Below are 12891 nucleotides of genomic sequence, written 5' to 3'. Positions count from 1 at the left end.
CCAATAAGTTCTGAATTGGTCCGTAGTAAGGTCGTGCACGGTGTTAATAGCAGACCTGGTGCTCACTGAGATATGTGTCCAGGGTTTGCTCGACAGTGGGGAAAAAAGGTGGAACGCATATTTACAGATGAACCCTAACCCTAGCCATGACCTGAACGGGCTAACCCGCCATCAGCACGCGGTCTGGGCGCACACGCAACCCCCACCCACTACGCGCCCTCAACCGCATTCCAACTTAGACTTGCGTCATCGGAGGCGGCATCATCAAAGCGAACCCGCGCCGCACAGGGGCGTTTATTTTGGGAGGGTACAGGGGGAGCCCCTTGAATTTCTTGCAGCAGCAGCAGCCGCCGCAGCAGTAGTCGTAGTAGCAACAGCACTCAGCATCGGTGCCAGTACTTGCATCAGAAAAGCGCAGTTGTATCGGCAGTAACGGCAGCAGAAGCATCAGCAACAAACGTTCAATCAGAAGCAGCAATATCAGCAGCAGTACTTGCATCATAAACATCAGTTGCATCGGCAGCAACAGCAGTAAGCAGCAACACGAGTGAATCAAAAGCAACAGTAGATACAACAGAAGTAGCAAAAGCAACAACAGCACTAGTATCAGCACTTGCATCAGAAGCAGCAGTTCCATCTGCACTGACAGCCGCTTCAGAGGTATCATCAGCAGCAATAGTTCAATCAGTAGCAGAAAGAGCATCAGCAGGAGAAGCAGTAGCATCAGCAACAGCAGTCGCATAGTAGTAAGAGCAGCCACATCAGCAGCATCACAAGTAGTTTAATCAGAGGCAGCAATAGCGGCAGTAGCATCAGCAGTAGTACCATCAGCAGCAGCAGCAAGTGCCTGGCTGTTGTGGAAAGAATGCAGGAGTGATTTATGCAAATTATAGAGGAAGAAATGGCTTGATATGGGCGTGAGAAATATCTGCTGACACTGACCTGGCAAAGTCGAAATAATTTTGGGGGGGTTTTTTTCATATTTTATTTTGACCTTAGGTCCACCCAAGCATCCGAGGAATGAGCGCGTGGGAGGCGTGGGATGGTGGCTCGGCACCGTTCAGAGAGATGGAGTCGGTGCCGCTGATATCGAACCAGGTTCTAAGTGGGGTTCGTCATAGCCATGTGAGAAACCACCTGCCGGATTGTTGGGAATCTTGGGTCTAAGCCCTGGGTATGGCAGACCATGATTCAGCATTGTTGAGATTCTGAGTCTCTCTCCCTGTCTCAGGGAGGTTCATAATGGCCGTGTTGGAGACCTCGAGTCCAGAGTTAAAATCCGAATTCAACCGCCCATTGTTAGATCGGGTTCTCAAGCGTAGCGAGTTTGTGGTCTCAGTCGGGTTGCCAATGACTGCACTCAAAAACACATGACGTAAAGTTTATATTTCCCCCTTAATTCGGCAGCACAATAAATCGGTGTTACGCGTTTCTGAGAATTAACATGATTGTTGGGATTGACTGCGACCAATGGGACACGTGTCCGGCACGAGCTACAGAGAAGATTCGCTAATAAATAAATAGAAATAGAAAAATAAGCAGATAATCTTTCTCCAAATATATATAAACTTTACTTTACACTTTCCCTCCACCCACACAGCCTTCGGGGAGTGCAACAACTCTGGACCGGTTATTTGGTGTCTTGTGGATGTACAGGTCCGCTTGAACGGATCTCAGAATTTAGTTCTGGGAATTCTCCATCCGCGGGCCGTTGCCTAACAATGAATGATTCGCTGCTGACTACTGGGAAAGTCTCCAATTGAATCTCTCCAAGTGGGGCTCATGGCACGACTCCGGTAGCACAGAGCAGAACTTGCGAAGAGGGTTGTTGTGTTTAGTTTCAACCACCATACCAATTGTGGATGTGTTGTCATGGATTAACCGGTCCCAGCCGTAGGAATGTGGAATTTGCACAACTGGATTAAGACCCGCCTGCGGCGAATTGTGCCAAATAAGCAAAAAATTTTTTTATCATGGCGACACAATCATTGTCATAATCATCATTATCGACTATGCTCAATCCTCTGCTGGATGATTGCCTCCCTCCACTCCGTGTCGATAACGGCGGTTGTTTGACCATACCTCACCACGCTGGTCAGTGCGTGTTGGTGCAGTGACGACCTGTCCGGAATCGAACACACACACAGTGATCCATGTATAGATACCCCACCGCGTTAACAGGGAGAATTGTTGAAGACATATAAGCGTCTGGATCACCCTGTATATTTAAGCAAATGATTTGGCGATACTGCTGCTGCTGCCTTGGCAGAGGTGCACAACCCCGATTAGCACAACTGAATGGCCCATCCAATCAGTTTATGTGCCATAAAGAAGGCCCATTGCCCGAAACGTTATCGATGGGTGTTTTTTCTTCTTTTTTTTTAAAGGCAGTGTTGTTGAGTGTGTTGAGTTTCCTGTATTTAATTCGGATAAGTGTACAGTTACAAGAACCTGCGTGTGTCCTTGGGTGACCTTTAATCCACCCCCCCCCCCAATCGCCACCTCTCTACCCCCACCGCGATCCGAGATCTTCTGGTAACGCCCACGACTCGAGGCAGTGGAATTAACGATGTCAAAGTGTGAAAGGTGAACACAATTTACTCGAGATGTATTGCAACAGACCTTCCATCGTGTGTGTGTATACGTGGGGTTTTTCTTATAAACACACATACACACATATATAAATAACGTGAAACGAAGTTTGACATCTTTTGCTTATTACCACGGTGGAAAGGGATTTTTTCTATAATTTAGGTGACAGAATTTTACCAATGTACAGTGGTTTGGTTTCATGAGCTAGTGTGGACCAGTTTAGTGTTTTGTGTATAAAAAAACAGCTAAATCTTTTCGTGATTTTTTTTTACAACTTGATTACAAAATATCGCTTTTATGTGTTTACGACAACAAGTGTGGATTTGCATTCATCGGGTCATTAATATCCCTGGCATCTCAATCACAAGCTCCGATGCAGCTCAACTATGCCACTTCTGAGCAGTGGTCGAATCGATTGACATTGGGGGGGAGGGGGGGGGCTGATGGCAGCTGTCCTACAGGCACACGCAGCCTACTCTTAAGAATAGCATCACGGGCGCTTGAACCTCCACTGTGATGCAGACCATGACAATGTATGGTAACCACTTAGCAACCCAAACTAAGGACCACATAGTAAACTCACTGTGGCCTGCGCTCTTTCAGCGGAGGAGGTACAGAACAACGACACCTCTCGTCGTAGCGATCAGCAGACCTCGACATTGGCATTACGTTCCTGAACATACTGCTGCCATTCGCAAGAACACAACAGTGTCCCCACGGAGTGTCTCTATGTGTACCTGTACCAACACCGCAGGCCCTGCAGCGCCAACAACCAACTCCATCGGAACCACGACCACAACTTCCGTCACTATCACCAGCAATACCACAACCATCCATCACAACTACCACCACCACCGCCGCACAACCTCCATCACAACTACCACCACACAACCCCCACCTCGCCTACCACTATCGGGAACTTTGGGGCCGTCCATAAATGACGTCAAACACATAGGGGGGGGGGGGTCAGACATTTGTGACGATGTGTGACGAGGGGGGGGTGAGAAATGTGACGTTACATCAAAATGCGCAAATTTAAATAAATATAGACATGTTCTACTTGATTAAATAGACTTTTTAATAAATGTTTTCTCCTACAACATGAGAGTGCAGCGCCACATTAAATACGCACTACAATGACAATAGTTTAAAGCGATTTGAAGCATGTTTTATTTGGGGGGGGGGGGCAGAGCTTTGTGACGTCATATTTGAGGGGGGGGGTCTGACTTTTTGTGACGCCGTGTGACGAGGGGGGGGGGATTAAAAATCGTCCATAATCGCATGACGTCATTTATGGACGGCCCCTTGTTTTGAATCATTCCTCCCGTGTCCCCCATCTCTCGCGCCACGTGGCACCTGGGGGATAGGGGCGGGGGGCTGTTGCCGGTGCCCGCGGGGGTCTCGCGCCACGAGGAGTCCGCGGGACCCGGAGCCCATCGGGGGTCGCTCATTCGTGTGACAACAGCGCCACCTACAGCACCACCAGGCGACAAGCAGCGCACACAGCAAGCCGCACGCAGACTCGCAGAGCTCTGCAGCACACACAGCCCCGTGTCACACACAGCTCCGTGTCACACACAGCCTGTGTCACACACAGCCTGTGTCATACACAGCCTGTGTGTCACACACAGCCCTGTGACACACACAGCCCCGTGTCACACACAGCTCCGTGTCACACAGCCCCTGCGTCACTCACAGCCCCTGTCACACACAGCCCCTGCGTCACACACAGCCCGTGTCGCACACAACCCCGTGTCAAACACAGCCCTGCAGCACACAGCCCTGTAGCACACAGCCCCGCAGCACACAGCCAGCCCTGTGCAGGGAAACTCTCCGAGACGGCAGGGAGAGAGCGAGTGGAGTGGCATGGGGTGCTCCCATCCACTGATAAACGCGCAACGTTGGGTTAACGTTGGAGAAAGTTGAGTCAACTTGGAGCAACGTTAATCCGACGTCGCTTGTTTACTGGGGCTTATAACCACGAGTTATGAGCCGAAGGTAAAAAAAAAGATCTTTGTGAATTGTTAACTTTGATTTAACTCTGCCGTTCGTGTATCACGTAAAGTAAATTAACAAAATTCGAACTGAATTATAAAGCAGGGTGTGACTATAACAATGGAGATGTTTGGCGTCGAGTAATGAGAGACCCCCCCTACCCCTAAAGAAAAAATAAACCATCAACAGCCCACCGAGCCGACTTCCAATGAACACATTCCTGCGGAGGGAGCTGGTAGGAACGTTGGGTTGCTCGTTCAATGGCCAGGGTCAACGGCGGCGTGGTGTATTCCGCAAATATGCCCGACTGTGAGGGCGGGCACAAGCCGGCGTGAGTAGGTTAAACGTTGAGTTTTATAAGTGCACCACGGGGTGACCAGCGCCTCCCCACCCAGCCCCACCCCTCCCACCCCCCACCCAGCCCCACCCCTCCCACCCCCCACCCAGCCCCACCCTCCCCTCCCCACCCTCCCCACCCAGCCCCTCCCCACCTTCCCCTCCCCACCCAGCCCAGCCCCACCCCTCCCACCCCCCACCCAGCCCCACCCTCCCCTCCCCACCCTCCCCACCCAGCCCCTCCCCGCCCAGCCCCACTGCTCCCACCCCCCACCCAGCCCCACCCCTCCCACCCCCCACCCAGCACCACCCAGTCCCTCCCCACCCAGCCCCTCCCCACCCTCCCCACCCAGCCCCTCCCCACCCTCCTCTCTCCACCCAGCCCCACCCCTCCCATTTTTGGATTCACGACGGACGGACGGACACAATAATCCCCTGTGGACTGGTGGAACCAGGTGGTTCCTACCAACAAAAATGCCAACGTCGTCCTAACGTTAGCACAACGTTGGACCCCGACGTTAGAATTTTTTAGAAAGTTGATTCCCTGAGCTTGTGGCCAATTGGCGAATGAGACGGCTCTATTGATGATGATGATGTTGTTTTGACGGTGGTGCTGATATTTCTATTGATTATAATAATTATTTTAAGAATAATAATTGCTTATATATTCTAATATTATAGAATTGTATATAAAAAGTGAAATATACAATTATGTAATAATATATTATTTTGATCATGCATTCTAATTAAATATTAATATATATGAATAATATGTTGTTATATTGTGATATTCTAATATAATAGTATTATAATATATTATATTCATATCGTATCATATATTTTAATAACAATATATTAATATAATATAATTACATGCAATTTCATGTTATTGTAACATTATACTATATATTATAACATATTACACAATATATGAATTTAGCATAAACATTACAATAACACAAAAATACTATATGATGTTATTATAACGTTATAATCTGTAATAACATGTAATAATAATAATTTAAAAATTCGCGTCTCTTGTTTCCCTGGGGGAGGGAGGGGTCACGTGACCGTGACGAGGCGGCAATGGCGGCGAGCAGCAGCAGCAGCGGAGACGTCGCGGCGTCGTCCTGGAGGGTGAGCTGCCCCCCTCAGCGCCTCTCGACCTCGACTCAAGGTCGCGGGGTCACCGCTAAGACGTCGTCATTAACCAGCATAGCCACGAATGTCCCCCGGCACGACGCAGCGAGGTTTAAAACGCTCCCGAGTTGCGACGCCGGCGATCGGAGGGCGTCTCGGCCTAGCGGTTGCGGTGCCAGGGACGGTGCCCCTCAGGGTCGTGAAACACACAAAACACACAAACAGCAGCAGTGGCGGCAGTGGCAGCAGCAGCAGTGCGCTGGTGAAGTTGTCTCGCGGTTTGGTGTGTGAATGTGGTGGCTTGAGGTGGCGGAGGTGGTGAGCGGCTCCAACCCGAGACCCGGCCCGGGCTCAACGAACGCGGCTCTAACACGAGACGCGATTCTGGTCTAACACGAGAACTATCTCAGCTCTAACTTGGGTCTAATACTATCCCTAGCCCAGCTCTAACTTGGGTCTAATACTATCCCTAGCCCAGCTCTAACTTGGGTCTAATACTATCCCTAGCCCAGCTCTAACTTGGGTCTAATACTATCCCTAGCCCAGCTCTAACTTGGGTCTAATACTATCCCTAACCCAGCTCTAACTTGGGTCTAATACTATCCCTAACCCAGCTCTAACTTGGGTCTAATACTATCCCTAACCCAGCTCTAACTCGGGTCTAATACTATCCCTAACCCAGCTCTAACTTGGGTCTAATACTATCCCTAGCCCAGCTCTAACTTGGGTCTAATACTATCCCTAACCCAGCTCTAACTCGGGTCTAATACTATCCCTAACTCAGCTCTTAAGTCGGGTCTAATACTATCCCTAACTCAGCTCTAAGTCGGGTCTAATACTATCCCTAACTCAGCTCTAACTCGGGTCTAATACTATCCCTAACCCAGCTCTAAGTCGGGTCTAATACTATCCCTAACCCAGCTCTTAAGTCGGGTCTAATACTATCCCTAACCCAGCTCTAACTTGGGTCTAATACTATCCCTAACCCAGCTCTAAGTCGGGTCTAATACTATCCCTAACTCAGCTCTAAGTCGGGTCTAATACTATCCCTAACTCAGCTCTAACTCGGGTCTAATACTATCCCTAACCCAGCTCTAAGTCGGGTCTAATACTATCCCTAACTCAGCTCTAAGTCGGGTCTAATACTATCCCTAACCCAGCTCTAAGTCGGGTCTAATACTATCCCTAACTCAGCTCTAACTCGGGTCTAATACTATCCCTAACCCAGCTCTAAGTCGGGTCTAATACTATCCCTAGCCCAGCTCTAACTTGGGTCTAATACTATCCCTAACCCAGCTCTAACTCGGGTCTAATACTATCCCTAACCCAGCTCTAAGTCGGGTCTAATACTATCCCTAACTCAGCTCTAAGTCGGGTCTAATACTATCCCTAACTCAGCTCTAACTCGGGTCTAATACTATCCCTAACCCAGCTCTAAGTCGGGTCTAATACTATCCCTAACCCAGCTCTTAAGTCGGGTCTAATACTATCCCTAACCCAGCTCTAACTTGGGTCTAATACTATCCCTAACCCAGCTCTAAGTCGGGTCTAATACTATCCCTAACTCAGCTCTAAGTCGGGTCTAATACTATCCCTAACTCAGCTCTAACTCGGGTCTAATACTATCCCTAACCCAGCTCTAAGTCGGGTCTAATACTATCCCTAACTCAGCTCTAAGTCGGGTCTAATACTATTCCTAACCCAGCTCTAATTCGGGTCTAATACTATCCCTAACTCAGCTCTAACTCGGGTCTAATACTATCCCTAACCCAGCTCTAAGTCGGGTCTAATACTATCCCTAACCCAGCTCTAAGTCGGGTCTAATACTATCCCTAACCCAGCTCTAAGTCGGGTCTAATACTATCCCTAACTCAGCTCTAAGTCGGGTCTAATACTATCCCTAACCCAGCTCTAATTCGGGTCTAATACTATACCCTTAGGTTTTTTCGGTAAAGTCACGAAGGTAAAAAATAAATAATAAAAATAATAGAAATTTAATAATAAATCACGAAATTTCGGAGGCAACACAAACTTCCGTCTTCTAATACTATCCTGGTCTAATACTATCTAATACTATCCCTAACCCAGCTCTATCTCGGGTCTAACTCGAGACCTAACCCAGATCTAACTGCACTTAACCCATGTCTGACTTTGAACGTAACCTGGTTTGTAACCAGGCCCCTAACACCGTGACCTGAACCCAGCCTTAACCGTCGTCTCTAACCCAGCCTTTAATTGAAACCTCAGACCGCAGACTTAACTCAGACCAAACCCCGTTTACTTATAAACGTAAAAACCAAAGCCAGACATATAAACCCTGCAACTTAACACCGCCCCCCTAACGACGTCTTAATCAAAGTCGCACTCGTGACCCCCCTTCCCTTCCCACGTCTTCGTTCGCAGCCGCCGCGCAGCTGCGATGTGTACCGGGCCGAGCTGAGACTCTGCAGGAGCCTGAGCAACAGGTTCCACCACGTGTACACGTACGGGGAGAAGCCGGACTGCAGTCCCTGGGGACGAGACCTGGACCTGTGTCGTGAGTGGGAGAGGACGGGCAACGAGCTGGCCAAGGCAGGGCCGCATTGTGTGTGTCCTGTGTTTGACCTTTGTGTGTGTCTCATTAGTTAGTGGTCAGTGTGCGTGTGACCCATGTGTGTGTCTCCTGTGTGTTTTTTTCCGTGGGTGTTTTGTTTGTTCCTATGGCCTGCATGTGTGTGCTATGTTTGTGTGGCCCGTTTGTGTCTTGTATGTGTGTGTCTCCTGTATTTGCCCCGTGTGTCTCAGTTCCAAGTGTATGTTCCGTGTGAATGTGTCCTATGTTTGTGTGCGTCTTGTGTCTGTGTCCTATGTGTGGGTTTGGAGCGTGTGTGACCATGGGAGAACTTCAGCTCGTAGTAAATAGATCCTGGCTGATGATAAAGAAATACAACTGACAGTAACATGTTTCACAATGCAGCAGGTACCCAGCGTTTACAAAATAATCAATGAATCATAATGATGTCTCATTTAGAAAAAGTATAGTCAACCCTTTTCGGCCACATCTGAATCGTGGTCATGCTTGTTGGGGTTGTGTTTGTGACGTTTGTTAAAACCAGCCTAAGCATGCGATCAGCTTGCACTAGAACTGTAAATTGCGCGAGTTTAGTTAATAATTTACAGAAGGTTTCTGCAAGGAATACACCCCCGGTTTTTTGTAAACCATCTGTGTAGTTGGGTTAGTTTTATTGTGAAAATGACACCTGTGCTGAAAATAAGCAGTATTCTTATGGAAGTGGGTTTCGTAGGTAGTGGGGTCTCCTCAGATGGTTACTCATTCGTAATTTGTCATCTCGAAAGTTTCCAATCAGGTGACACGCACATCCGCCGTCAGTTGTTCAGACTCCACAATCGCAGCTTTCGTTCATTATGCGGCCGTAACGTAACAAACATGTCGGAGCACAGAAATCCAGAGGAGGAAAATGTGATGACTTGAATCGGTTACCGGAGCCAGGGAAGAAGAGATGGGAAGCAATGAAGGGGTTCTAAAGGCATTGGGTGGAAGAGGAATGTTTTGAAGAGTGACTTAAAAGCACACAGAGAGAGGGGACAAGTAGACAGATTTGCCTGGGTAGAGAGTTTCAGATGGTTGAGGGGCAGCGTAGTTACTAAACGAATGGCCACCACCAACATAATTCACCGCGACAGAGGGTGAGATGTTTGAATTGTGTGCCACCCTGCGAGAGTGAGGTACGTGTGGTGATGTCATCCCTCCTGGTGTCAACATCCTATCGTTAACTTTATTTGCAAGCAGACACAAAAGCCTTTTTGAAAGGGGGGGAGTGGCGTGCAAAGTTCGATACAAAATATCTCGCTGTGTAAAATTTAACTCTCCCACCATAAAATCGAAGGAAATAAAAAAAGGCATGGTTTATTAGAAACGTAAAATGTATGAGGGAAAAAAGACACACTTCAAGATAAATAGCAAAATTGAGTGCTCTATAGGTATGTAATGATTAACTGCCCTTACCCCAGCGATTCGATGAATTGTAACAATTTGGAGGTGTGGATTTTCTCAAGAATCAATTTTGTGTTTTCGTGCCAGTGTGCTCTAACCGAGCTGTTTGCGGTTGTGTGGTGTCCCCTGTGCCGTCGCGTCATTAGGAGGCGTTGCGGGCAAATGAACGGAACCGCGTTGCCGAGCAGCACAAACACCCGCCTGTGTGGAAGCTGCGGAGCAGACCTCCCGTGGATTGGCATCTCCCGCTGGCCGATGAGGCTGCCGGAAAGTAGACCAGCAGTGGCAGACCACGGTAAGCTGTGGGACTCAAGTTCAAATGTATTTGGTTTAACCACCTAGGAATTCAAGAGACATTGATCGCCTAATGTGCAAGAGCTGCCTGGGTCACTTAATTTACAAACGGGGGCGGACTGGTCACAATTGCCCATTGTGGCACTTGGGTCTTGACTTGGGACAAATAGCCAGCTTGCCATGGACTGTAATGTCAAATCCACTTGAGTTGGAAACTAGACACAATTCAACTCGAGTTAACCGTCTCATGGAAACAAGGTAACGTGAAATATATTACGACGGGACTTTAAACTCGACTCAACTTGAGCTGACTGTCCCATGGAAACCAGATTTTAATAAAATGGGTTCCGTATGAAGGTAGTCTCAAGCCAAGTTTAGTTTTTCAGTTGTGTTTATTCTCATTTTACATATTACTTGGTTTGAAATAACTTTCTTACTGATAGTGTTGTTGCCCCCTGGTCTGTGTGGGGTTTCCCCGGGTGCTCCGGCTCTTCCCACGTACAATAAACACACTCAGTAATTGCCTAAAAAACGTCTTCAAATAAAAATCCAATGCAGCGGCAGGACCCTTCTGAAAAAGAGTAAATGCAACTCAAGCGTGGCTCTCTTGGGTAAATAAATAATGTTTTATTTTTGCAGTAGGTGTTTCCAACGCACAGTTTCGTTAACCACACAAGATTGCCACCTGCAGGACCTGTTGAGGATTTGCAGAATCAGAATCCAAATCTCTATTTAGACTGGAGGAATCTGGTGAGCTGTGCAGCTCTATTTCACAGATGTCCAGTGAATACATTACTCCAGCAGAACACTTTGCTCGCCTGCTGGGCGTGTAACAATTCATCCCCGCCACGACTCGATGACTGGTCATGATTTTGAGTTGCCGTTTTGATTTAAGAAGCCTTCGTTTCCATTATTTTTTCCGTCCTTTTTTGTACCGCTCTAATTTTTAATAGTAATTTTAAAACATTAATGCAAGCATATAATATTCATACAATTTGCATAAATCATATGAAATTCCCACACGCGTGGTTCTATGCGTGATTTATAAATTGTGATTTGGTTCAAGAATCTTTTAAAAAAATATTTGTGCTGCCGTTTGTATTATTCATTATTTGTATTTGGTCTCATTCATACATCCCTCGTTCACTTCAGTAGCTTAAATTTAAGATAAACATATAGTTTGAATATAATTTGCATATCTCGTAAATAATCGATTCCTACAAACACGATTCGATGTGGACATCGTACGCATAAAAAACAACGTTAATGATTCGTCGCATGCCTAGAACGTTCGTTTCAGCGTTTTGGTCTTTGGTTTTGTAAATGTTGTGGGGTTTGGTTTTGTAGATGCTGCGTGGCTGGGGTGACGTGCCAAGGACTTGGGAGGCTGCGCGTCTCTTCTGCTGGTCTCCCCGCTGCTGTGCATTGTACGTCCCTGTACATTGTAACAAAACTCCGGTTGTACAGCTGTGACAGTGGCACTTAAGTCTACAGAACATGCACTTTCGGCAGTGTTTCCCGTGGTGGCTACCTCTCGCGCGTCATCAATGTTGCCGTCCGGTGTTGGGTGGTTGAAACGCCCGTTGTCCACTTTTCCATTTTGGTGTCACCAAATTTTCACAGTAAGGGAAATCTATTGCAGCATTGCCCAGAGTCTGTCTGCCTATGAACATGCAATCGCCTCCATAAAAGTTTTATACGGTGAAATATTCTACTGCCGGATGGGTGGCCTGGATCAACACAGGGTGCTTACGTAGCTGAGTAGGTCGAAGCCCCGTGTGTGGATAACTGGCTGGGTACTCGTGCATCTGTGTGATTAGTCGGCTGGTTCATTGGTCTGGTCGGCTGGTTCATTGGTCTGGTCGGCTGTTGGAGTGAGTGGCTGGGTGACTTGGCTGATTTAGTGAGTGGCTCGTCCCTCTTTTGAGAGGGTGCTTCTCCGCGTGGGTGTGCACGGGCACTGGCGAGTCCACGCTCTCCACGCTCGCGTGATGATTCACACTCTCCGCCGCCTGTTGATGCTGTTGCGTCTTGAGCCGGGCCAGCTCCTCCTCCTAAACACAGCAGGGGCAGAGCGAGAACCACAGTGGCTAGAGGAGTGGCGTAGCTGTCGACCATCGAGTGTGCGGACAATGCAACTGCACAAAAGACCCACGGGGCGAAACAGCAGAGGCGCCGGGCTCGGAAGAGATGGGGGTGAAAATGGGCTGGGACACCACATTTCGTTTCTTGCACCAGGACCCTTGCCAATGACGCTACGCCAGTGCTGGCATGGCGCACACAAACTGCGTCTGGGAGTTTGTCGGTAAAATGTTTCGAATGTGAGCACAATAAATTATCAAAACTGATATGCTCTCTTGAGTAATGTTGTAGTTTGTTGCATTTAGACCTGTTACTGTATACACAGGGTAGAATGTAACCTACTTGTTCCACACGGTACCGATCTTAGTTTTAATGACAGAAGTTATTTTATGCTTGAATGGGCATTTAACTGATGCTCAATGCTCATTCAAGCAGGTAGACTGTGGCTGTGGAGATTC

General features: G+C 47.8%; 1 protein-coding gene across 1 annotated transcript; it reads left to right on the top strand.

The window, feature by feature from the left end:
• Positions 1-5993: 5993 nt before the first annotated feature.
• On the top strand, positions 5994-12699 carry C37H22orf39 (chromosome 37 C22orf39 homolog). Its single transcript, XM_078873649.1, has 4 exons — positions 5994-6060; positions 8467-8634; positions 10204-10352; positions 11699-12699. Exons 1-3 carry the CDS (start codon positions 6010-6012, stop codon positions 10330-10332), a joined length of 348 nt encoding a protein of 115 aa, XP_078729775.1. The 5' UTR covers positions 5994-6009; the 3' UTR covers positions 10333-10352; positions 11699-12699.
• Positions 12700-12891: the final 192 nt, after the last annotated feature.

Source organism: Lampetra fluviatilis, chromosome 37 (genome assembly GCF_964198595.1).
Source record: "Lampetra fluviatilis chromosome 37, kcLamFluv1.1, whole genome shotgun sequence".
Classification (NCBI taxonomy): Eukaryota; Metazoa; Chordata; class Hyperoartia; order Petromyzontiformes; family Petromyzontidae; genus Lampetra; species Lampetra fluviatilis.
The sequence above is the reverse complement of the archived record's forward strand: the minus strand, read 5'-3'. Positions and strand labels throughout refer to the sequence as shown.